The 27,500-nt window shown below is 38.1% G+C and overlaps 3 protein-coding genes across 4 annotated transcripts in view; 1 reads left to right on the forward strand and 2 right to left on the reverse strand.

Annotated features, from left to right (window-relative positions):
• The window catches only part of LOC311072984 (uncharacterized protein), a 1,552,487-nt gene that overhangs the window by 1,106,530 nt on the left and 418,457 nt on the right, over positions 1-27,500 (reverse strand). The window lies entirely within an intron of this gene.
• On the forward strand, positions 11,586-23,551 carry slc10a7 (solute carrier family 10 member 7). The gene is made up of 12 exons (XM_084098347.1): positions 11,586-11,773; positions 12,753-12,835; positions 12,912-13,048; positions 15,624-15,699; positions 16,867-16,905; positions 17,013-17,048; positions 17,239-17,322; positions 19,282-19,447; positions 19,598-19,649; positions 20,239-20,312; positions 20,409-20,554; positions 23,028-23,551. Exons 1-12 carry the CDS (start codon positions 11,674-11,676, stop codon positions 23,043-23,045), a joined length of 1,011 nt encoding a protein of 336 aa, XP_083954473.1. The 5' UTR covers positions 11,586-11,673; the 3' UTR covers positions 23,046-23,551.
• The window catches only part of reeld1 (reeler domain containing 1), an 8,522-nt gene continuing 4,678 nt past the window's right edge, over positions 23,657-27,500 (reverse strand). For both annotated transcript variants that reach the window (XM_084098310.1, XM_084098311.1), the window contains exons 7-8: positions 27,064-27,176; positions 23,657-26,905 (exon numbers count right to left, since the gene is read on the reverse strand). In XM_084098310.1, the coding sequence (XP_083954436.1) occupies positions 25,605-26,905; positions 27,064-27,176 (1,414 nt within the window). In that variant the 3' untranslated portion in view covers positions 23,657-25,604. The remainder of the gene's footprint in view (positions 26,906-27,063; positions 27,177-27,500) is intronic.

Here is a 27,500-nt window from a genome sequence, read left to right on the forward strand (position 1 = left end):
TGCCGTCCTACCGCGACTATTTTTGGCCAGGGACACGACGTTGCCGTCGGACCAATGTTTGCTGGGAGGGATTAATAAAAGCTGTAGGCTATTGCTCATCATTGTTACATGTTAGCATTTAATAACGTAACTGTAAGTCTCAGTGTCAAGTGTAGTATCAAGCAAATAGTTGATTTTAACCCATTCGTCACACGCTCATTATTCTAACATCATGACTAATACCGCGCGTTTCAACCACAGCGAGAACGTTTACATGATTTACTAGATGGCGTGAAACTGTCACAGCGTATCTGTTAATGTAATGTCCCTCCCACTCCAGGCTCTTCAGTGTCGAGTGTTTGTCCATCAGTGTCCTGCTGTCTGTCTGCTCTCTGGAAGATGATGAGGACTTCTGTTTGTTCCTCTGAGGCAGGGCCGGCGCGTCCATATAGGCGAACTAGGCAATTGCCTAGAGCGGCACTTTTGTAAGGGCGGCAAAATGTGAGCCAACCGGGAATGAACAATTCACAAAATAGGCTATATGATTTGCTGAGCTGCCGCTCCCCCGCCCCGCCCCCTGCTCTCACGAGTCATGACTGAGTGATGGGAAGTTCGGATCATTTTACTGACTCTCTTGTTCGATCTCGTTCATAAAAATGAACGAATCTTTATTTTAGTAATTTCGTTAATTTAAGTGGCTTTAAATGTTATACTTTTAACAGCCAAATTCCCCGATCACATCCACCTACGCAATGTTGATCATATTCTGAATTAAGAAATCATTATAATGCAGTCAAAAATAATTTACAGGGAACATAATAATTACTTTACCTTCCGAGTCTTTCGTTCATTTGTCACCTGACATACGCAATGAACATACGTTCATGAATCGAGACTTTTGAAGGAGAAAGCACACCAACAACAGAGGGGTTCGTTGTTAAAATATATTGATCCAGGGAGTATGTGCAAGGATGACACGCCATCAAGTCCACCACAGAACCAAGAGACCGCTAGCACAGCTAACGTTACGGAATTTCTATTAAAAAAAAATGTTGCACACCTGGCATCCGGGATGCCGCATCCCTCTCGAAACCTCATTCGCGCTTGAATATGTTCAACACTATAAAATCTGGTGAAATACAATAGGCCTACTCTTTTTCTTTTTTCTTTTTACAATCTTATATAGCCTATAGCCATTTTAATAGGATGGACAGTTGAAGGAACCCAACCTAATATATTTGCTTCCTCTTGGCCTACTAAAGTGTTCATACAACGGGAGTATTCTCTGGTTAGAGCAGAACAGTGGAGTGTGTGTGGACAGAAGTGCCTAAGCTTGTGTTTTGGATTAAGCTGCGTTGCTTTGACATTGTGGAAAATAGAATAACAGAAACAAAATGTATTAGCCTTTTTACCCGTTATTATCAATCTAAATTAATTTCGTATTTCATTTAACTTAATTTCGTTTTTATTTATTTAAATTTCGTTTTTATTTATTTAAATTTCGTTTTTATTTATTTAAATTTCGTTTTATCTTTATTTTAATTTCGTTTTTCAAATTTCGTTTTCTCTTTATTTAAATTTCGTTTTTCTTTATTTAAATTTCGTTTTTTCTTTATTTAAATTTCGTTTTTCTTTATTTAAATCTACCCTTTACTGTGTCAGTAATTTTTTAGTCAGACAAATATTAGACTACCTTAAAAGTAGACTTGTTAAGTTAACAGACCTGTGTGTGTGCGTTTAATAAATAAGCAAATAAGCCCTGTCCGCAAGAGGCGCGCCGCTTCCCGCTCGCGCTGTTCTGTTCTAAAAGTTTATAAATTCTGAACGTGTGGCGTCTCGCGTGTCCATCTATATTGCACCAAATGCGACACTGCACTGCCTTGTGAAGTCGATTGGATGAACGGTTCTCGAAATAATCAAAATGCAAACAGACAGACAGACATATAGATATTCCTGCCTTTATTAGAGAGAAGAATATGTTCAGCCCCCTCTCCCTGAAGCTTCAAATATTCGATGTTCATTACTACCGATGCTTCGAAGCTCAAAAAATGGTATTCGGACCAGCCTTAGGGGCGGCACAATTGTTTTTCGCCTAGAGCGGCAGAAGTGCACGCGCCGGCCCTGCTCTGAGGGTATGATTATTCTTTATTAATTATTTTTTCCTCTCGTTCACAGAGTGTTTAAGTTGATGTTCATCTTTTGTAGAAATGGATCAGTCTCTGGATGTTCCTCTCTCTGTAGAGGAGACCCGAGCAGAACCGGAGTTCAGAGTTCAGTGCGGCCATGGTCATTCACACACGAGGAAGAGTGTGTGTGTGAACGATGATGATGATGATGATAAAGAAGAGCAGCAGGACAATCAAATTGGAAATACATATTTTTATTGACCTTGTATTAAATAGTTTCTGACCATTTGGATTTCATTATTTTTTAACATTTCCACACCTTTGAAGTTTCACTGTTCACTGGTTTCCCAAACTAAAGCATTTGACTTTATTAACTTCTGTCCATAATAATTTGACTTTTGGTTCGATTTTTTGACCGTTTTCAGTGGTTATGAGGAGCAATATGAGAGAGAAATTTGGTAATCATTGTCTGACCCAACAAAAATCCATTATAATATTAATTTATTTTATTTTTCGTGTTCGCATTTATGAGGGAAAAAACAACATGTCAGTTCTCGGTTACGGAAGTGACCGCTCTGAAAGCGGCACTAAAAGACTGCTTTAAAACTTTCACAGAGACCTCAAACAGAACAGCTGCCTTTCTTTAAAGTGAATTTCGTTTTGTATTAATTGTATCTTAATTTTAATCAATGTTTCATGAACCAATTGCCTGGATTTAATAAATATAAATATAGCAGACAATAAATAATCGACATGGAGGCACCGGCACGTGAACTGGAGCTTGTCTCATAAATGAACCGAAACTCAGCATATAAGGAAGCCTACTTGCCTATAGAAGCAGAAGAGTGGGTCATATTATGTCTAATGCTTTTTGAAAACTTAAGGCTTTCTTCTTCATAAAAGGAGTCTGACATCATCACATTCTTGTATAAATTTGTATTTATTTACATTAGTAAGCTACAGCAGGCACGGCGCCAGGATTCCAGTTTTGGATGGGCCAGACCAATTGTGGGTGGGCCTTAAATTAAAAACGTTTAATTAAAAACGTTATCCAATCACTGTTTAACTTAATAAAAAATATTGCCTAATATACTGTTCTATTATCTGTGCATATTTAATAAATAAGCAGACAATGTAATTAGGCGCCGACACGATCACTTGCATTGCACGTGAACTTGAACTGGAGGGCGCCGAAACTCAGCTTGTGCCTCACAGATTTGAGAAATATAGGCTATCTATTACAGAAAGCTTGAAATGTCTACTTTTAAACGAAAATATTCAAAACCAAAAGAAATAGGGTACTCTCTGATTATGTAATCCGAAATGTGCATTTCTCTCTGGCGTTCATGTCGAGTCCGCATCGTAAACTTCATCTTTGCAGCGACACAGAAAACACCAGTTTATTAATAAACAATTCAATGTCTCCTTGCTAATTTAGACACATTCATCATAATAATTACTTTTACCGGTTCTTTGTGGCAAGCTTACATGACCTGCGCGAAAGAGAAAAAAATAAAATAAAAATGAATGCGTCATTGTACCCAAGCACTTCTGAAAATGCAGAACACAGAACACAGAATGAAGATGACTCATCAGCACTCACAAGCACAGAAAGAGAGGGAGATAGAGAAATGAATCAGTGAACATGAAAACCGTGACACATGTTGTAGCCTAATCTTTTTCCCCGGTAAAGTATGTCGGGTTCTGACCATATGCCACACAATCTCATCTCAGCACTTTTGATTCTTACGCTATTTTTAATTTAGTCATTTCATCTGAATATCAACATTTGTGAGATTTAGACAGTCAAAACAGATCTAACTTTGTGTCTGGAAATAGTGATCTATGACATTTTATTAGGTCTATATTGAATATCTTTTTTTTCTTCTTCACTATTTGTTAACAAGGGGTTAGTGCATGGGATATTCTTGCTGAGATATTCCTTCCAAAAGGAGTAATAAAGGGAGAAGGGAAGGGAAGTAACCTAAATCATGCAACCAAGGTATCTTTCATGCGTGACATTTTCACGCATAGAGGAGGCAAAGCGTCACCATATATGCTGGCGTCACACAATTTTCGTTGTGTGTGTGGACTTTAAGGACTTGTATGTCTGTACATTAAGGACTTGTATGTCTGTACTTTTACCCTTGAAGTGACCATGGTCACTTCAAGGGTAAAAGTACAGACATACAAGTCCTTAATGTAGTTAAACAAGTGCTTATGTATGAACTGTGACTTGTAGCTTATATGTGTTTTGAATTTTCATCTACAAATTAAATAATTTATCCACCCTCAGATTTCAAACATCATTTGTTTTAACATTACTCATTTATTCAGTGCAGCCGTGCCTCGTTTTATAATGTTCGTTTTCGTCTTGATACTGTTGAATTTTAAAAGTAATATTCAATATTATTCATGCGCTCAACACTTGAGCATTTGCAGTTCTGTGTTATTACACAGTGTTATTACAGTCTAATGGTTTTAATCATAGACTGTAAAAAAATACAACATCAACATCATGTTGGTTTTAATAAAACATCAACTTATGCACAGCAAATTTATGGAGTTGAACAATCCAGAGTTAGGCAAAAATGTGCGAAAGAGTTAGATTTTTGAGTAAATTTTTTTAACTCTGACTACAGTTTGTGTTATGGGATACTCCCTGTTTGTGTTGTATTTTGGAGTTTATTCAATGGTGTTCAGAAGCGTGTTTTAACACTAGGCTACATCTGGAGTTAAGAAGTGCGCCACACGATCGAGTCACGGCCCTGGTGCAGCACTAAAGGCCTAATGGATCCGCCGTGAGGTATGTAAAAACGTATTTATTACAATTTATTTTTATTTATTTTTTCAAAATGTTCAATATTTTCTGACAGAAACACGTTTTGTCGTAGCTGTTACACGTTATGTGTGTGTACTAACGTCAATGACCGTGGCGAACGTGGTGTTGAACTGAGTAGCTGTGAGCCTGTTTAGTGAGTTATTTTCCCCCCTCGATTAAACAAGCTAACATTAGATAACCGTCTTTCACACCGTGTTTCTGAAAATTAGTTTTTTTGCCGTCAAATTGAAATGGTGACTCAACTCAAGAAACCTTCTGTTGAGCTTCCATAATGCCGACGAGGTAATACACTTTATACAGCCATGGAACTTTATGTTTGTCATATAGCCTGTTTTACAGACGTCCTAACTGCAGTGTCTACCCTGGATAATAAGATTTGAGCCATGAAAGTGTAACGTTTGGCCTGCAACGGGTTTGAACTGTAATAAACGTTTTAGACTCGTGACCCATTAAAAAGTGTGTGGTTTTCAGCTTAAACTTTTTTTTTCTTTTTTTGCATTTTCAATCTCACTAACATATAACAGTTAACATAAATTACAAAAATTATATGAATTATTATTGATTATTTCCCAAAAAGTCTGATAAAAACACTTAATACACAGTTATTTCTTAATGTAATTTATTATGAAAGCTCATGAATTCATGCTTTGTGAATGCTGTTCATAAATTTTACATTAAAAAAAAAAATCATGATGTGTGTAAGAACATAGTAAGAGTAAGTCCCCTTGGCTTTGGGCATGTACAGTATCCAGTTTGCTCTCCAGCACACAATAAAAACTACTAATAAAACTACCCCACTAATATTTCGTCATTTTAATATATTATGATACACAATTCACAGGGCTAACTTAGAGATGCCCTAAACATACTTTGAAACAACTATGTTTTTTTCTGTCTCCAGAATGGGACAGTGACATGGCTTCTGTACTTGTCCTGCTTCATCTTTTCACTCCACAACCAGCTGGAAGAAAGCATCCCAAGAAGATCAGTGTTGGAGAGGCAACAGATCATCTGGGGAAATTTCACAAGGTTTTTTAAGACAACACTATCCTACTCCAAATATTGCAGTTAATGCCTATTTTTAAACAAATTGTTTATAAAGAGACATTTGTGTTGTGTTTCAGTCATTCCAAAGCCTTTATGATCATCTCCTGACCACTGAAAGAAACCCTCAGCCATATGCCTCAGGGACTTCGAAAGCACAGGTTTTCACCTTTTACATTGTCTTGGAAAAAACTCTTGCCTTGTCAGTCATGTACATCCTTGGGTGCTTTTGACAAGCTGTTCAAGTCCCATTTAAATGAGTTCACTGTGAAGTTGTTCATTGTTACTTCATCTGATGTATAAGTGTCTACCTCAGGTTACACAATCCTACTGCACTACATGTTTTTTTATAATCCTGCTGCAGTCTTGATTTTATATAATGAAGTGATGTGTTGTTGACATTGTTTTATACAATTTAATACTCTGTTAGCTGCATAAATGTAAATGTTTTGCTGTTAGATTTTACAGTATTTTATGACAGATATTATTTTTAAACCAAATGTATGAATTTGATCAAATAAAAGCACTGAGTTGAGAGTATGGCGTTCAGTATATCATTTTCACATAAAACATTATATTATGTTAAATAAATGTCAACTCTAAGAAGTGTTAAATTCAATATTTTTTAAGCGTTGATTTTTAACACTGTTAAGGAGTTCATATTATAAATAACTCAATTTTAGAGTTACAATTACTCTCTATATGATTTGTAGTTTAACTCCAGAAAGAGTTCTATTTTAAATCTGAAAAAGTGTTCAAAATTCAACACCAAGAGCGGAGTTATTTTAACTCTGCGTTGGAGTCTATTTGATGGTCACGCATGTACACTCAAATTGAGTTGATTTTAAATCGCATGGAGTTTATTCCAAAGACCAGAATTTGCTGTGTGGCAAAGTATGTCAAAACATTTTAAAAACATTTAAAACTGGACTTACACAATAATGACAAAGCTATAGTTAATTAAATTTAAAGTACAATAGAGAAACTTTACAAGTGGTGTTTACCGTGCCACTACTTCCTGACATCGTGACTCAGCGCTGGGGATTTTGAGATGGTCCTCACTGCAAAACACAAGATCCAGGAGGCGGGGTTGGATCCAGATCCAACTCCTCCCACCTTACATATACCGGTACCTAAACCTACCCATCCCCTGATCCCTAAACCCACCCCTAAACATACCAATCTCCACCCCTTATATCTGGAACCAACTCCGCCCCCTGGTACTGGGGATTTTCGCGCTCTGAACATTTGAAGTAGAATGAGTGCGGGATGGGAGAGTGTGGGCGGGATTTAGTGGTTGCGATTAGGGCGAGTTTACACGCTGCACATCTCTCCTATGGTACAAAATACCGCACCAAATAGCCTATTCAAGTTGAACAAACTCCAGGCGTACATCTATCATGCAGAACTCCTCAACAAGTGAGTTATTTCATATATTTCATTTGTTTAAACTTTTATAAAAAATGGTAATTTGTAAATTAAGAAGAGCAAAGTTTAATGTATAGGCTTATTCTGTGCAAAATATATTTTGATAATTGTGAATATTATAACTGTAAGACATGAACTGTTAAACAACCCCTTTTTTTATTAAACAGCATTACAATAACAACGTGTGTGTTGTGTGTAGATTTGCTGTTTAATAATAATCAGTGCTGAGTGACAGAGATTTGTGTAAATGTAACTGATTACAGCTTAAAGTTTTTGGCAGCACTTTACAATAAGTTTTCATTTAGGCTATTAGTTAACAAACATGGCTCTATTTAACGATGATGACTACATGCATTTATTAATCTTAAATTATTGTTTTTATTAAGTAGCCTAACAAGGATTAATAAAAGCTGTATTGCTCATTGTTACATTTAATAATGTAACTGTAAGTCTCAGTGTCAAGCAAATAGTTGCTTTTCAACCATTCGTCACTCACTCTTATTACACTTGTTGTGAATTCTTTACTTTTATTTGTCCCTTATGCTTTTATATTCGGTATAAGAGCTTGTATTATGTAAATATGCAAGATGCGACTTTTATTATGATACGTGTTCGGCGTAAGTGTTTCGCGATCTTTATGATAATTAGTTCACCATGTGAAATGCACGTGAAAATGCCGCTAGCATCGCGGCTTATCTTGCTTATGTTGTTAGTATCTTGTTTACACATGTTGCTGATTTCGTGTGATATATTCTATACTTGTAATGCTTTCATATCGCGATGGGGACATTGTATAATGTACCAAGTTGTTTATATGCATCTTTATATTGTATTACTCCAGTAATTATTCGTCCACAAACTACATGTTGTTAATATTGCTTAATGTGGAAAAGTGCGCTGTTTACCTGGACAGTATATTTGTGTTTAACATTTAGTTATTTATTTCTGATTTATTGTTTATTGCAGAAACTACCTCCAATGCATCAGTGTGTATATGGTGAAACCCTGTACCTAAATAAATGGTGGAAAGAAATTTGATGACTCAGACTCCCTGATCAGAGTAGGCCTACTGAAGTGGTTAACACCCTTAAAAACCGGCATCAGTGGGGCAGTCCCCAACAACACTAACATTATGCCAAGTAGGGTGAATTGCCCTAATGTGGGACATTTTTTGCACTTCAGACTTCTGTGACATATTGCGATGTGTAACCAAAACATTAAATCCACACCCAATACCATTTTAAAAACCCCAGGATGTATCCTAATCAAATCAAAAGAGAAAATTCAGATAACCCATTCATAAGATAAATTATAGACATATTAGTGCTCTTATTGCAAGTCGTCTGAGAAAATCTGCAGCTTCCTAATGTGGGACAGAACGTTTCCCCAATGTGGGACACTGAAAAATCTATGCTAAAAGACCAAAAATCACATTGATACATGTAGAATAGTAAAATCTTTTATTTTAGATTCACTGGAGAGTAGATAGGGACATTCCATGCCCTGGCCAACAGTCTCAGCTGAGGGACCCCACCATCCTCAACAATACTCCTCTATGGCTCTTTTCATCCTGTCCTGCCTCCACTGATTAAGTTTCTTTCTCTTATCCTTTCCCTGTTTCTGCCTCTCTTTCTGTGACAATCTGTCCCTGTCTTTCTCACCTTTGCCATTGTGATCTAAAATACATTTCATTGAATTAATCAGATGCATAAAATAAAGTGGAATTGCTTTATTGGTTTTCTACTGCATTTTTAAATTCAGAGCTATTTTTCATTTTAAGTCAACTATACCTTTTACACATACATGGCACATACATGACACACACACACAGAGAGAGAGAGACACACACAGATGTAGGCATGCACACGCACACATACACACAAAAAAGAGCCTTCAAACCGCCCTTCAAGAATAAAAAATTCACATTACTGTAGAAATCTGCATTAACAGTATTGTAATATTGCATTACAAGACTAAAACCATGTAAATAACCATGTTTGTCCCACAAATCATGACCCACCACACATTTTTGACTCATTGAAGTACTGTCCCACATTAGGCTGATCATGCTGTCCCAGATTTGGAAACCACATTTCCTAATGTGGGACACTAAGAAATTTGTTAAAAATATAAAATATATAGTTTATACACACAAAGTTAGACTATTTTTTGATGGACAAACATTTCATAAGCATATTAGACTAAAAAGTACCAGGATTGCATTGTTTAAAATGTATTTAACTCCTTAATATCAAACTTGTTAAAACTCTATGTCAATGGCCTTCGGATGGTCTTCACACAAGGTGCCTCCTGTTTGATGATTGCTCCACCCTCAAATATGATTGGACATTTGATAGGTCATGTGATTTTGATCACATGACACCACAGCTTTGTCTAACCCATAGTTTCACTGTCATTCATGTATTTATGGGGGACCTACAAACACTAGACCTTAGGTGTCCCACATTAGGCAGTGTCCCACATTAGGGCAGTTCACCCTAGATACTCTCGTTATATGGTACATGTGACGACATTTACAGGATGTGAATGCAGACGCTAGATGGCGCGAGGCTGTCACCGTGTAATGTTACTGTATCTGTTCCTGTCCAGGCTCTTCAGTGTGGAGTGTTTGTCCATCAGTGTCCTGCTGTCTGTCTGCTCTCTGGAAGATGATGAGGACTTGTGTTTGTTCCTCTGAGGGTATGATTATTCTTTAAACAACATTTTATTCATTTATTAACACACTCGCGGTCAAAACATGAGTTTAGTGTCATTTGTTTCTGAATGAAGATCTGCACTGAAATAATAGAGTGTGTTTAATTTGATGTTCATCTTTTGTAGAAATGGATCAGTCTCTGGATGTTCCTCTCTCTGTAGAGGAGACCCGAGCAGAACCGGCCCAGAGTTCAGTGCGGCCATGTTCATTCACACACGAGGAAGAGTGTGTGTGAGCGATGATAATAATGAGGATGAAGAGCAGCAGGACAATCAACTACAAATTCACATTTTTATTGACTTTGTAAGAAATATTTTCTGTGATCACTTATTAAATTGATGAATACATACAGAAGATTCCATTATTTCTACATTTCCGCGCCTTTAAAGTTTCACTGTTCAGATCTGGGTTTCCCAATCTAAAAACATTTGAGTTCATTAATTAAATTATTAAATTAAATTAAAATGTAAAATTAAAATGAATAATTGTATAATGCAACCATAATTAAAAATAAAGCTTTTTTAAATAATATTAAAAAAGATGGAATATTTTATTTGTTTACCTGCATTTTATGTGACCATCAGAGAACCACGTTATTGTTACATTTTAAGTAGCCTAATTTTTGTGAAACTCTACATTTATTTGTGGATCTTAATCATTTATTTGTGAATTAAATTATTTTTGTGAATCTATTTACGTTTATTTGTGAATCTCAATCTATTTATTTGGAATAATGCAATAATTCTAACCCATATTGTGCGCTCTGACACGAGTCATTACGGTAGCGTCGAGCTAGGCAGGAATATTGTGACGTTTCTAAACGTAAGCACGCATCAGTAATGAATATTCATGAGCGTAGGGCTGACTCGGCTGTTAGCAGCTTTCACTAACCAATCCTGGCGCAGGGGGCGGGGACAAAACAACCCGTTATCTCCTTTATTAGACACTTTTTCATCCTTGTTTAAGGATGTCTTATTTAGATTTTATAATTCTGACAAGAATCTAAAATACAAGCATTTTCTTATAAATCAATTTTTTTTCCAGCCAAGTTTTTTTGTACACAAGTGTACATTTTTGTCTGTTAAACCTCTTTTTATTATTTTTCGCAAAGACCTGAAATGTTATTTGGCTACTATCTCTTCTTCTAGCAATGTCAAAGCTTTAAAGTCCTTTACGTTGTTCTCTCTCTCTCTCTCTCTCTCTCTCTCTCTCTCTCTCTCTCTCTCTCTCTCTCTCTCTCTCTCTGTCTTGAATTCATTTTTCATTTTTTTTCTGTTATTTTAATGGCTTTTTGTCTATTGTTTATAATTATATTATTGTTGTTTAATTCAGTCTTGAGTTGTAACTGTAGTATTTGCTGTTATATATGTTCAGTAATAAAAAATAATAATAATAAAGCTCACCGTGGTAGTAGTATTGACAAAGCGGTTGCGCGCAGACACCAGTCGTTACGGTATCGCATATGTGTCCGGAAGAGCGAGACTCGACGCACGGACACGGAGCTCGTCAGTTTTAGACGCGCGTCGGTTTGATGGGCGATGGGTCTGATCGCTCGCGTGCGGAAAGAATGGTTTATCATCGGTATAGTGCTCGTCATCACGTGCGCCAAGCTCGCGCCGTCCGTGGGAGTGAAAGGAGGTGAGAATCATCATCAAACACACACCTGGACACATTTCTGTCCATGCAAACTTTAAAATCAGTTAATGCACACATAAATAATAATTATGCAATGATCGTTATTAGGAAATGACTCGTATAGATCAATATCACACAAAAAGATGGTTGATCATTTGTGCATTGACATAAAATGTAAGTAATTATGATGATGGATGAGGTCACATTATTGTATGTTAAGTTTTCAGCGTATAGATAGATGGAGGCTTCATGATAAATTTGATCTGAATATGATCATACAGTGGGTTAATCGATGTGTTTGATGGTTGTTTTACTCTAGCTGTCACTGTGACACGTTGACTTGCAACACCCGGATCTGAATAATCCTGTCCGGGTGGAGAATAGTTACCGCTGTTTTTCCTGTTTATACATGCGTGAGAACAGTTTTGCCTGGACAAAGACTTGTTTAAAGTTAAAAACAACATTGAAGTTTGAGGACAGATGGATGGATAGATGGATAGATAAGAATCGTAATAGCAACATTAGTCAGAACAGGCTGTAGGTCTTTGATTTCAATGGATACAGTTTGTAAGCACCACCGAATTATATCTACTAATCATCAGTATGTCTGTTTTCAACTAACATGAATATCTCACACTGAAAATAAATCACAAAACATCAATTAATTTTGACTTAGAAGGTCATTGGAGACAAATATTGTTGATATTGAAAAGTGTTGATGCATTTTAACAATGACTCCCTTTATAAAACTGTACAGGACCCGTGATACATATAGGTATATTATGGTACTAAATGATTTCCATGGTTGTATTTATATGATGCTGCAAGAAAACATAAAGAATTCAATCTTATGAAACATGTCCAAATTACCATGCTAGTGCCATTATCCTAGTGTCCCAAAACATGGCAATCTAATTTAACCAATATATATGATCATAATTCCTTATGCTGCTATTATTTCATTGAGTCTGTTCTCTTTCAGGTCCTCTTCGGCCAGAGATCACAATCACCTACGTTGCAGTATCTGTTATTTTCTTCAACAGTGGCTTGTCTTTGAAAACAGAGGTATGAGTGGTACCTGTTTTTGTTATGATTTGATAGATTTTTCTAGAAGTAATTTCTATTTTGCTGTGTTTTCCAGGAGCTGGCGAGTGCATTAATGCACGTAAAGTTGCATTTCTTCGTCCAGACGTTTACGCTAGTGTTTTTCCCCATCGCCATCTGGCTGCTTCTGAAAGTCCTGGCCCTGACGGCGATCAACCAATGGCTTCTCAGAGGGTGAGTGCGTGTATTTCCAGATTTCTCGTGCACAATCTCTACCTGTTCTCTGCTTTACTGAATGAAGCCTCTGTCGGTGAGCTTGAGCCGAGGGAAACTGGATCTCTGAGGGCTTCTTGTGTTGGCGCTTTAAGGTTATTTTCCTGCAAGAGAGTCGCTGTGTTCCCCTGCAACCTCCACACGTCCTTTCACACACAGAAAAGACATTCATGTTTTTATAACGTTGAAGATTATGAGTTACTGTTGTTGTGCCATTGGTTGAAATGCCCTGAGGTGACGCAGGATAGGGACAGTATGTGGAGGAGAGCGTTGCTCATTCCTGTCCGGAAAGCAGGGGAATAAATGTGGTCCTTGAGGGTACCGCAGGTGGACCGTGGAAAGGATCAAAATAAAATATTAAATAATATTTTTTTACCTTCATTTTACCAGGAAATTCCCATAAAAAAAGTAAAAAGAATATGTAGGCCTATATTGATATAAAATTTTAATTAAATTGTCAAGTTATTGTGTGATTACTAAAATAGGCTAGTGGCGCTCGGCCGTGATGTTCAAGTTCAGTGCCGTTAGAACCACAACATGGATCGGTGGATAGTACCTTTATAGGCAGTTTATGAAACGAAATGTTTATAAATGGAATGAATAAGGCCTGTAATTTCCAGTTAGTTTCTTGATCTTGCGTTTCTGAAATGTTTTGCAGATGTGCTGTTAAGTGGACAAACTCAAGCCTACTTTTTGAGGACTCTCTCAAAAAAAAAAAAAAACTCTGAAGATTAATAATCCCCTAAAATTGCCAAAGGTTTTGATATGTTGACTGTATCCAAGTGTTGTTATTACTGTATAGATTTCATACTCCATTGCTATGGAAATAAGCCTGTTGTTCAAATGAACCTGATTATGCCCTCGGGCGCTTGAGTAAATAAATAAATTAGATGTGTGGCAGCCGTTGTGTGCAGTAACCTTTCTTTTAATAAGCCTGTTGTACTGATGTGATGACCAGTTATAGTTTTAGAGCTAGTAAGCCTATTTAGAGGTGCGGATTAATTCATGTAGGACTGTGTGTAGACATATTTTATTATGAGTATTATGAGGTGGTCTGTGAAATATCTTGATTACAAATAGTGGTCCACACACACAAAAAGTCTGAAAACCCCTGCTCCAAGCGATGTTGGGTTTAAGTCACTTCTTGTTGACATTCAAAGTATTGTCAAACAAAACGGAGGCTAGCTCGACCCTCCCTCCTCCTCATCCCCTCCCCCTCCCTTACGTGCTTCCTGAAACAGTCATGAACCATTTAGAAAAAACAGACTGGATTTACCCTGTCCAGCAGAAACAGAGACACCTGAACGTCGTACTGGAAGCCCTTCTGCCGGCGGAGTTCTCGCCACCTTTTGAACGCTTTTCCGATGTAAATTCGGGACTTTGTGCGTTCCTTCTCCTTTTCCCTCTTCTTTGTTATTTGTTCATCGGAACGTCGTCTCTTTGGTCGTGTGTCGGCCATATCAAAGTTCTCAAGAATATATAAATTATTTTTAATGTTAGCTAACTCCTCTAGCTAACTTCCCTCTTCATGCTTCTCTCTCCTCCACTCCCCACTCCCCACTCCACTCCCCACTAACTGGAACACTGTTTATGTTTCGTGGTCCAGGCTGGGCCAGTTTGTTTTTGTTGCCGTTTGTGGAGCCTGGGCTGTCTACAGAGACCGCGTCTCTTTACAGTGTGTTCAGGGGACAGGCAGCTAGCGGATAGTGAGGAGATGTTTGCTGTATGTGACAAAAAATGTTTTGGCCTAAAAAATGTGTGACATCACTTAGAGCACCTTTAAATCTCTCTAAATGCGATTGTTAGCATAATTAATTCAGCAAATTGATAGCAAATCAAATGTCATTTTTGTGAATGGAGAGAAACTATTTTTCACTGTTTTGTACATTGTGACAGACTTAAAAGCTTATTTTTGATGCTTAATTTCATGTTTGTGGATTTTAAATTAATATTTTTTATAGGTTGGTTTCAATTTTGTTTTTAAGTTTTGGAAAAAAAGAGAAAAAAAGGCAACTTGTTAAACTTTGTTATTGGAAAAGCGAAATGGCTATTTATCTGACAAGAAAGGAAAAAATAGGAGGTGTAGTTGGCCGGGATGTAGTACACGTTTTTAAGAGTTTAATAAAAGTAAGAATTAAATTAGATTTTTTATTTTATAAAACTGAAGAATGAAGAGGAATTTGAAAATGTATGGAATTATAAATAAATGTTGTGCTTTAAGGATGGTGAATTATTTTATTTCTAAATATCTTGAGTAAAGTGTATGTTTATTTTTTTTTAAATGATTAAAAAAAGTGTTAAAATCCTCTCTCTCTCTCTCTCTCTCCCTCTCTCTCTCTCCCTCTCTCTCTCTCTCCCTCTCCCTCTCTCTCCCTCTCTCTCCCTCTCCCTCTCCCTCTCCCTCTCCCTCTCTCTCTCTCTCTCTCTCTCTCTCTCTCTCCCTCTCTCCCTCTCCCTCTCCCTCTCTCTCTCTCTCTCTCTCTCTCTCTCTCTCTCTCTCTCTCTCTCTCTCTCTCTCTCTCTCTCTCTCTCTCAGGTTGCAGACGGTTGCATGTATGCCTCCTCCTGTCTCCTCTGCTGTCATCCTCACTAAAACTGTTGGAGGAAATGAGGTAAAAATTAGAACAGATTTTTTGTAAAGAAACTTTACAAATACTTAATGTTATAAAATCCCAAATTTCACAAAACCATTTCATCACAATGATCACATCTTTACTAGCTTGTTCCCAAAATACATTTCATCACAATGATCACAATCTCATGTAACTTTACAAACAGACCTCACCACAAAATCATTATCACTGTTATAATTACACTTTTTTATTAAAAAAAAGTCATGAATTTCCTACAGATAACTAAATTTGGTGTGCTAAATAAACAAATAAATAATATAATAAATAATAAACAAAAACGTTTTTAAAATCTTTTCAAGCTTGCGCCCATCACAACTTTACAAACATATTCCACCATTAGGGTAACAGTGTTACAAAAACACTCAATCACAACTATCACAACTGTACACGTGTTTCATAAAAACTTTTCAAACAGACCTCACCAGACCTTTAAATACACATTATATCACAACAATTACAACTTTACATATGTTCTTCATTAAAACTTTACAAGCAGACCTCACCACAAAATAATTTCCAGCAGAAAATAACACCATTTTTGTAAAAATAGTAAATGAAACCCCAAACTTTACAAATTCACAATGATCATATCTTTACCAGCTTGCTCCCATCACAACATTAAAAACACACTCCATCACAATCACGTTACAAACCCATTTCTCACACCAATCACAACTTTACAAACACTATTTTTTTTTTACAAACACATTCCTTCACAATCACAACTTTACAACGCTCATTTTAAAAACACATTCAATCACAGCAATCACAACTTTACAACGCTCATTTTAAAAACACATTCAATCACAGCAATCACAACTTTACAAACACTATTTTCACAAACACATTCGCAATCACAACTTTATAAAATACATAATGATAACTATATTACAGAAACACGCAATTGCAACTTTCACAACTTTTGTATTTCATTAAAACTTAACAAGCAAGCAGATGTCACCTTAAAATCATGATCACTGGTATAATCACATCTTGTTATACAAATCTTAACTTTTTAGAACAGAACAATCACAACATTTGGTGTAAATTGCAGTTAAACATCAAAATGAACATTCATTTATGTATTTAATGTTTGTAATTCTTTTGTATTTAATGTAAAAGTGCGTATATTTGTTTTCTTTACAGGCTGCAGCCATTTTCAATTCTGCATTTGGGAGCTTTCTGGTAAGTGTGATAATGCAGAGAGAGAGAGAGAGAAGAAAAGAGAAAAATAGACAAACAAAAGAACAAAGAAATACCAGCACAATGTTAAGAGTCTGCTTTCTCTGCAGGGGATTGTGGTCACTCCTCTTCTGCTGCTGGTGTTTGTGAGTAAAACTCTTTTATTTGTGTTGTTCAGTGTGGATGAACAATGAGCATGTGGTACGAGTGTAATATATACTGTAAATATACATATACTGTATACTCTATTGATTGTTCAGTGTGTTTTACAGGAGTTGTTTCTGATATATTGTTTGTATAATGTTTTTCACTGTGTGTGTGTGTGTGTGTGTGTAGCTAGGCTCCTCGTCTTCTGTCCCGTTCACCTCCATCTTCTCGCAGCTCTTCATGACGGTGGTCGTCCCGCTCATAGTTGGACAGGTGTGTGTGTGTGTGTGTGTGTGTGTTGTTTTAGTAAATATTGTTCATCTTTATCTAATTTCACATGTGAAAAAGGCAAATAGCATCTGTAAGGGAAAGGATTAGAAACGTTAATCTGAGTTTCTGTCTTAAATAATTAAACGGCAGCAGTTATTAATAGGAAGCCGCCACTGTGATACTGAACATGTTTTGTGCATGTACAGTCAACCCAACATGTATTCAGACACTTCAACATTTCTCACATTATCACAGTTTATTCGCTATAGTTTAGAAAATGGTAATAAAATATGAGTTATGAACTCAGTTGATATTTCTCTGGTTTTGTCCATCTTCTGTTAGACTGTCTCACTGATGAATTATGATGAATATCTTTCAGTGTTAAATTTAACTACACAATTACATAATACCAGTTTAGCTCAAACAATCACCAAGCAATGCTTCATTTTGTTCAGTCTGTGTGTAAAAAGAGCATTAGCAATTAAAGAGAAAACACACTTCAGCAAAACATGATCAGCTCAAAGTGTCTGAAGAATTTTTGGTCCCAAAATGTTACTGGTAGTCGCTGTATGAAGAATTATTGGGTATAATATGTCACAGTTTACTTTATTTTGCTCTCCTCACTTACATAAATGAGCTATAGTGTCCTGCACACACTAGTATAAAAATATCAAAAATAATATCTGGTAGGGCTGGGTATCGATTCAGATGTTCCAATTCGATTTGATTTCAATTCCACTCAAATCCTATATTTATAAAAAAGAACAGTGAACATAAGTTTACATAAGTGATCAATTAATAAAAAGAAATGAAGAGCCACAAACCTGAGGTACACTTGGGTACATTTTAACAGAACCCAACTCTATATTTCAAATGCATATGAATAATAGACAGGATTTTGATGCAAGATGAAATATTGATGCTGAAAACTGGACGAGTGAGAACAGGACGAGTGAGAACAGTCGCACGCCTTGATCAAACAGGATCAGGTTATTTTATGTTTAAGATAAAACACACACAGATCTCTCAGCATTAGTGTAACATGGAACAAGTGGAGGAAAACTAATACTGGCTTTTGGGTGATAGATAAATAATAAATATGGAAAAAAATTGATTCGTGGCCTTTGAGAATCGATTTTAAATCGTCCACATTTTAAAAAAACGATTAAAGGTGCAGTGTGTGATTTTTAGCTGCACCTAGTGGTGAGATTTGCGAATTGCAAACAGTCAGTCACTCAAGGCCAATCCTTCAAATTGCAAACTCGAAGGAGAAGCTACGGTGGCCGATGTAGGATCGGAAGATGCTGTCGTCTGAGTCAGCAGAGAGTAGCAAGTCAATGAGGTTTCTTTATATTATATTATATATTAAATTATATTTACTTAATTATTCAGTAAAACCACATGTTATTGCGATTATTTTTACTTGTTCATCATTGTGTTAGTCTTTTATTCACTGGCTTTACCATAGCTTGTTTCCATGCTAGTTAGTATAAGAGCTATGGATAAGAGCATCAAAGCAGCTAGGTAAGGGGAAATAGCTAACGTTACGATGTCCGAGGCGTCGTTCAGACAGCATGTTTTTCTCCACGTTTGCAGAATCGGGGACAACCTGAGTATTCTGCTGCGTCTTTTTCTGCTGCTTCTCATTTAAGTTAGTGACGAAACGCGCTCTGAAGCGCTGTTTGTTCGCTGTCGGCTACGGTAGAAACATGACGTCACGATATGTCGACCTTCATAGAAGGGGGTGCCCGCTGTTATGTAGATATAAATGACTCATTCTAAGGTAATAAAAACATAACGGTTCATTAAGTAAGGTCTTTATACACCACTGAAACCATAGTTATGGATCTTATATTGCATTTCTGTCAGTAGATCCTCAGAAATATCACACATTGCACCTTTAATGGAAAAATCGCCCAGCCCTAATATCTGGTGTCTGAATAATTGTTGTTTTGAGTGTAGGTGTGCAGGAGGTTCCTGAGAGAGTGTTTGGACCGCCGGAAGCCTCCGTTCGGGACGGTGAGCAGTGTCGTCCTGCTCATGATAATCTACACCACCTTCTGCGACACGTTCTCCAACCCCAACATAGAGCTGGACCACCTGAGCCTCCTCATCGTCGTCTTCATCAGTGAGTGTGTGTTTAACCTGCCAGCTCTCCGGCCGAAGCTGCGAGTTTAACCTACGGGCAAAACTGGAATATTGCACAAAAACATGTTTTCCCATCCCATGTGTTCAAGAGAACAAAATCGACATTATTGTTTTTTTCCCTGTTTTTCAGTATTTTCCATTCAGTTGAGCTTCATGGCCCTGATATTTTTCCTGTCTACAAGGTAAGAAACACACTCAGGGCCCTATTTTAACAATCTGAAACGCAAGTATCAAGCGCGAAACGCAAGTAACTTTGTGGGCGCTGTTGCTATTATACCGGCAGGATAAATTACTCTTGCGCCCGACGCAAATCAAAAATGGGTTGGTCTGAAGTAGCTTCATTACTCATAGGTGTGGTTTGGGCGTAACGTGAAATAAACCAATCAGAGCGTCATCTCACATTCCCTTTAAGAGCAGGCGTGCTTGTTCCATGGCGGATTGCTATTATAGCGGCGGATTTGCCAGGAGCGGTTCACAGCCAAGGAGAGCAACGCTCTCATCACGGGCGTAAAAGAGAGAGAAGTGACATTGGGGATGGAGAAACACACCCAAATTAGCTTCGGTTAAACAGGCGTATAATAATTTGGGTAAATGTGTAAGCTAGTCAGTTGCGCTGGGTGCAAGATAGGGCCCTTTGTCTTCTATCATGGTGTTATTGGTTTAATAGACAAACAATTTTTAGATTGAGACATAAACCTGATCCACTTACTCTTTGATCTGTGACAGACTTCATAGTGTGTTTATATGCATCTTGTTTTGTGATGTTTGTAGGAAATCCTCAGGATTCTCTGCAGCTGATTCAGTCGCCATCATGTTTTGTGCGACTCATAAGTCCCTCACTTTAGGTAAAACACAAGCTTCTGTCTGGATAAGGCAAATATTAATCATTACTGACCTTCTGTAATTGAAAACACTGGTTTAATGTGTGTGTGTGTGTAAAGGTATCCCCATGCTGAAGATCGTGTTCGAGGGTTATGAGCATCTGTCTCTGATATCTGTGCCTCTGTTGATCTATCATCCTGCTCAGATCCTGCTGGGCAGCATCCTCCTGCCCTCCATTAAAACATGGATGAGCAGGAGACATGAGGTAACACACACACACACTCACTCGAGACAGACTCACTCACTCACTCACTCACTCACTCACTCACACACAGTCTCACTCACTCACACACAGTCTCACTCGCTCACACACTCTCACACAAATTCACTCTCTCACACACACACACTCTCACTCGCTCGCTCACACACTCACACTCTCGCTCACACAAACACTCTCACTCACTCTATCACATACACACTCACTCACTCACTCTCTCACTCACTCTATCACATACACACAGTCTCACTCGCTCACACACTCTCACACAAACTCACTCTCACACACACTCTCACTCGCTCACACAAACTCACTCTCACACACACTCTCACTCGCTCACACAAACTCACTCTCTCACACACACACTCACTCGCTCGCTCACACACTCACACAAACACTCTCACTCACTCTATCACATACACACTTACTCGATCACTCAGTCACACACACATACACACACTCACAAACACTCACTCACTCACTCGCTCACACACAGTCTCACTCACTCGCTCACACACTCACAAAGGCACACTGTGGAGAAATTGTGTTTTTGTCAAACAGCGACCCCTAGAGTCGCTGTGGAATACTGGCACTGTCGTAAAAACTGTCAGCAATGGATGAATGAACAGCATGTAAAAAAATGACATACTACAAGCAAGCGCAACAACATACAACACAGAATGCAAACAAGTTTACAAATGAGAGATTTATTTACTGGCCACTTCATGCGTTTTCTCAGATCGGATTTCTGATTTATCAAACTATTCCCTTTACACCTGGTCACATAAATGTGTTTTTGCGAAACGGATTTAAATCCGATCTTCAATTCTCGCGCTATATGCAGATTTAATGGAGTGCACGTCATCGAAAGCAACAGATATGAGCTGTGTTTCATTGATCATCAGCTAAAATTTCTAAATCAAAGACTGCAATAAGAGAGAGCAGTAACAGCCCTGGTAAGATCATTACGTTTCTTTACTTTTAATGATGATGATTGTGTGTTAAGCATCTGCGACTTACTTTCACTTTGATTTGCGATAGTTTGCACGTTGGCTTGATGACTATGCTCAGCTGCTCATCTGCGGTGATGCGTGTTCCAGCGCGTCGTCATATCTGGCAATAACATTACATATAGACTATAACACGCTCTCACACGTTTATTTATTTATTTTTTGGGAGGAGTACAATTTACATATGTGGTTTCAACAACCAGATGCACACTTGTTCAGTTTGGTCTGGAATGCGTCTCAGACCTCCTCCTGAAGTGGTTTGAGCGGTCGGATTCAAATCCGTCTTGAATGCGTTTCGGAGGACATTTACACCTGGTCTTTTCGGTGTTTGGTGTTTTATGCCCCCAACGGCGCCTTCCAGGCAGCAAGGGGATGGGTAGGTTTAAGGTTGAGGGTAGGGTTAGCTGCCTCTAAGGAGCCATTGGGGGCTTAAAACACCATCGAGCGGTCTTTTCACGATCAGATACCTATCCGATCTGAGAAAACGCATGAAGTGGCCAGGTGTAAACAGCCCCCATGACAAAAACATACGCACGAAAGCCGAAAACAAACGCTGGTTGGCATCTCACGTCCATAGACAGTATATAAACGCTCACGTCCGAATTTGAGGAAGTGGTGGGGGAAGTGACGTATGCCGTAAAGCTGTCGAATTTTGTAGTTCTTTTTGTGCTCGGGTTACTACCCGAACCCCGAAGTTACGTAGTGCCAGTAAAAGCAATACAGACCCCGTCAGGCTATGGCAGACGTGTCATTCAACCTATTGTAAGTCGATGTACCATCACAAGGGTCTTGGAAATATATTATGAAGGTTGAAAAGCTCCATAGTGTTCCTTTAACCAACGTGTATCTTAATGATCCAGTGGTAGAACTTTCGCCAAGCGTGTCAGAGGTTCTGGGTTCTAATCCACACTCGCATAGTTTTTTTTTCTAGTATAGTTTTTTTTCTCATCAAAACCGATTATGTTCATCAGTGGTTGTATATCAAGCAGGGACACGTTTGTGTGCATTATGTTTTGTGATTTCACCAGAAGGAATAGAGTATCCGCAACAGATTAAAGCGCGCGTCCGAGTGAAGACAGTGCGGTGTGTGCGCGAGCCACACGAGAAAACACAGTATCCGCGTGATCGCAGCGGCAACGAGCACTTTGATCACTTGATTTAAAAAACACATTTCAGCGCTAGATTGTCTCTTATTTAAAAAACGAACGAAATGAATGCTCTGCCAGTTAACTGGAGATGTTTTATTTATTTATAGAATTGGTACATTCGTGCCGCGAGATGTTTTAAAAAGTGGTAGGGACAAAAAAACAAAACAAAAAACAGCAGCGCGAGGCCCTGTGTGGTTGCACAGTTCGCACAGTCTATGCAACGGCTCTGACACAGACACACACATACATTTACTATTACAATTAATTTGGGTCTGTTTTAACCTCTTGACTTGCTTCTTTCAGACTCTCTCGCCTATATGAACTACACTGTCGACTGGAAGCTGTGAAACACTTGGCTGAGCCAAACCAAACCAAACCAGACCAGACCAGACCAGAAACAATGAGACCAAACCAAACCGAGACGCCGATAACAGGAGTTTTACTCGCTGAACGTACAGTAAACGTGAGATCAAGTGCCTTAACTCGACCGGGACCTCAGACGCCAGGGACTGAAAACCATTCCATGAGCTTTTTTAAACAGATACCTGAATGTATATTTTTATTTTTATATGAAGTGTGAAATCTTTTCCTACTCCAACAGCACTCAGACTTTGTCAGATGGGTTTGTTTTTGTTATTTCGACTTCCAGGGGATATTTGTGTGGCTTCGTTGACCTGTTGAATGCCCTGCTAACTTTCTTACATGTACCTGATGACGAGAGTATTACTGAACCGCTGGTCGTTTGTTCTGGTGCAGTAAACGCTAAGATCAGCTGTTCCACTGTGCCATGTTATGTTACTGAAAACAATAAACTCTGTCTAAATGAGGTTTTGTGTGTAAACTCTTTCTGATCACATGTGTTTTGTGGTGCATCATGCAAAAAATAACAAAAACAAAATGAACTTTTATCACAAATACACCGTACGCTCTTCAGAATAAATCTGTATTTATTAAACTTATTAAAACATTTCTTTATTCAAATCAAATATAGATTTTAGTTATCTAACATTTTTAGTCTAATGGGTGAAAACATTAAAACTAAATAATTCAACCCTGATTTACCTTTTAAAAGATGCTATTGTGTTTAAACATTTCTACTGTATCTTATAGTTTATGGTTAAAATCAAGCTTTTAAGCTAGTATTCAAACTGAAATGCATCATTTCTGGTTATTAAACACAACTGATATATTATGTTCACTAAAGGCAAAAGCACTTTCGGCTTTTTTGTCTTGTCGTCATTAAGGAGGTTTAATACAGTGGCTGTGATTACTTGCATACTGTTGTTTTTTAATAGTATGCAACTGTAGTATGCTTTTAAGTTTGTATGCTGTTTATAAGAAACTGAAGCTTTTATTCAGCAAGGCTGCATTAAATTGACCAAAAGTGACAGTAAAGACGTTGCTGCAGAAAATTTAAAAAGTCCAGAAAAAAAAATGCATCATGATATCCACAAAAATATGATATTGATAATAATCAGAAATGTTTCTTGAGCATCAAATCATCATATTAGAATGATTTCTGAAGGATCATGTGACACTGAAGATTGGAGTAACGATGCTGAAAATTCATGAAATGTGGCACATAGATAGAGGACAGTCTGAACTTTAACCATAGCAAAGTTCTCTAACTCAATCGTTCTAGCGCCACCAACTGTCCAAAGTTTCGCTTACGTTTATTCATAACTTTTGGACCGTAAGGGCTGGAAACATTTTGTTTTTGCACTGATTCCTTGGCTCAAGGTGATTCGAATGCATGACGTAATTTTCCGTCATGTATCCACCATTTTGAATTTTCAAACAACTCCTTGGCCATCACACAAATTTTCAGAAAACTTTAACCAGATCATCTTCTGACCATGCCAACAAAAAATTATGGATTTCAAGTTTATTTGTCAAACCGTTCTCAGATAACGCGCAAATTAATTTAACGAAGAGCGCGGTAAAATGAACGCGAGGCAATATCTCCGCAGCGCTTTAGCGTATCTGACCAAACTTGGTGTGTGTTATGACAACCCTGACCTGAAGGTACCTGCAGTTTTCGGCGCAGTGCCACCTAGTGGTCAGGAGATATGAAAAATTAACCTTTTTGCTTATAAATTCTGAACGGTTTGGCCAAAACTGGACTCTTTAGATTTGGTGAAGCATGCCGAGTCGAACGATATTAAATTGTCCCATATCGGCCTTTTTCGGCGTCGACCATTTAGAATATCGATGTAAAAATGCTATATTTTACGAACGCATTGGCGTATCATTTTTGAAACTCAGTATGTGCCTTCGGCACCATGCCCTAACAGTACTCAAAAAGTTGACACAGTTATAGTGAAATTTAAAAAAATGTGATTAACCTTTGAATAAATTAGCTTATTTTAATGAAACTGGTCTTACTTGGGTCATGCTGAGAACATAGATACCAATTTTGCCATAGTTGGCTCAACTTCCTGTCCGCCATTTTGATTTTCTTTCAAAAACTTTTTCGACTCCTCCTAGACCGTTGGTCCGATTTGCACCAAAATTGAATTGTATCATCTTCAGACCATGCTGGCAAAACCTTATGGATTACACGTCCTGGTTAAAACTGCTTATTTCTCTGGATTTAAACATTCTTAGAAACATTTGGGATAATGTAAGTAAGTACACAAATCAACAAAATATATAACATTGTTCTAATGGTTTTTGGATATTTTGATCCAAAAATCTTACATAGTGTGTCTTTAATTGCTCACCGTGCCCTTGTGCTTGGGCCCTTTATCGTTGCATGCAGCTATATTTTTAAATTGTAATAACATTTCGCAATATTACCATTTTTATTTTAGTTTCTTTTGATCAAAGAAGTGCAGCCTTGGTGAGAATAAGAGACAGTGTTTAGTAGCCTATGCCTGTTCAGTTTCCCGACGGTGTTATGAGGTTGTACTCGGCCTGGAGCACGAGGAAGCTGTTTTGGCGTATTTTGCGCACCTGTACCAGGTCTCCACACTCCTGCACGTGGATGATGCCTCGGTCTTCATGGTTATAGTCGTTGAGTGACACAGCGGTTCGCTTGCGGCAGTGTTTTCTCTGAAGGTACCGGAGACCCACGGCCACGGCCATTCCCAGCGCACCCGACAGGCCCAGCAACAGGCCCAGTTCGGATGTGCTCTTCCCGGGAATGCGCTCTGGTGTCTCGTTCCCTCTCTCCGGGACTCCAGACGGGACTTCAACATGTTTGGGGGGTTTGAGAACATCTCTAAACAGATTTGAAGTGTGTTTCTTGCGAGGGGTCAGAGAAACGACGCCCTCTGTTGGCTCCCGGGATGGTAAAAAATCGGAGAGGGATCGACGGAGAGCTTCGGGATGGAGGGATGCTGTGAAGATCTGTGTGTTGTGAGTGTGTACTAAAGGCGTATATGTGTGTGTTTGTTGTATGGATGTCTGTGTATCGGCGCTGTGGGTCTGTGACTGTAGATTCGGGAGAGTGTGTGTTTGTTGCATGGATGCATGTGTATTTGCGCTGTGTGTCTGTGATAATATATTCGGGACAGTGTGTGTTTGTTGCATGGATGCATGTGTATCTGCGCTGTGGGTCTGTGACTGTAGATTCGGGAGAGTGTGTGTTTGTTGCATGGATGCATGTGTATCTGCGCTGTGTGTTTGTGATAGTAGATTCGGGACAGTGTGTGTTTGTGTAGTTTTGTGTGTGTTTGTGTCTATTTTAGCATTTGTGGAGCTGTGAGATGAAGACGTGCTTGGGAAAGTTTGTGTAGATGTGTGTGTAAATGAGGACAGAGATGTTTGAGTGACGTTTAGTGATTGTGTGTTTGTGTTTGTATTAACAGAAGGGGTTGTGTGTGTGCTATATGTTGAGAGTGTGTTGGTGTTGGTGTTATATGGTGCATATGTATTAGTGTGTGTAGATGTGTGTTTATACGAGGACAGAGATGGTTGAGTGTCGTTTAGCAATTGTGTGGTTGTGTGTGTGCTATATGTTGATAGCGTGTTGGTGTTATATGGTGCATGTGTGTAAGTGTGTGTAGATGTGTGTCTATATGAGGACAGAGATGTCTGAGTGACGTTTACTGATTGTGTTTTTGTGTGTGTATTAACAGAAGGGGTTGTGTGTGTGCTATATGTTGAGAGTGTGTTGGTAGATGTGGTTGTGTTTGTGGACAGGGATGTGTGTTTGCCTGTTTGTTCCAGTATTGAGGCTGCGCAAAAACATAAACACATAATGCATTAAATATAAAGTGTATTTCATCATTAATGTGTTCTGTGTGGTTGCAGCTTATTTCTTACTAGCCACCCTAAAGTCCACTAATTATTCAAAAAGATGTGTGTGCATACATTGTGTGTTGCTCATAATCACCTGTCGGTTGTCTTGTTACACTGTCAGTGATCTGCGAACTACGTGTCCCATCATGCACCACTGCTGATCTGATTCGTGACCAGGACACAAAATAGGACTGAACCAGCGTGATGCTACAGAGAGATTGAAAAGGGAATAAAATGCACATTTGTGTGTGTTGTGCAGATGAAGACATGACGTGTGTTCCTTGTTTAGACATTTACATACACTTTAATCCAGAGATACATACAAGTCATTCTGGTTATGCTAGTTAAACTACAGTCACAGAGGTGGACAGTAACACTGTTGAGTACTGTACTTAAGTACACTTTTTGAGTATCTGTACTTTACTTGAGTATTATTTTTTCTGGAAATGTTTTACTTTAACTTCATCACTACATTTGAAAGATAAATATTGTACGTTTTACTCATTTCTGTCAAGTTTCTGGAGTAGAAAG

Source organism: Abramis brama (assembly GCF_963993115.1).
Source record: "Abramis brama genome assembly, chromosome: 22".
In the NCBI taxonomy this organism is placed as follows: Eukaryota; Metazoa; Chordata; class Actinopteri; order Cypriniformes; family Leuciscidae; genus Abramis; species Abramis brama.

What these genes read in the sequence shown, in the direction of transcription:
- slc10a7 (XM_084098347.1), top strand. Translation starts at nt 11,674, where the DNA reads ATGGGTCTGATCGCTCGCGTGCGGAAAGAATGGTTTATCATCGGTATA. An exon ending in GCTTGTCTTTGAAAACAGAG is followed by an intron (nt 12,836 to 12,911) that starts GTATGAGTGGTA and finishes TGTGTTTTCCAG; the next exon opens with GAGCTGGCGAGTGCATTAAT. An exon ending in TCATAAGTCCCTCACTTTAG is followed by an intron (nt 20,313 to 20,408) that starts GTAAAACACAAG and finishes GTGTGTGTAAAG; the next exon opens with GTATCCCCATGCTGAAGATC.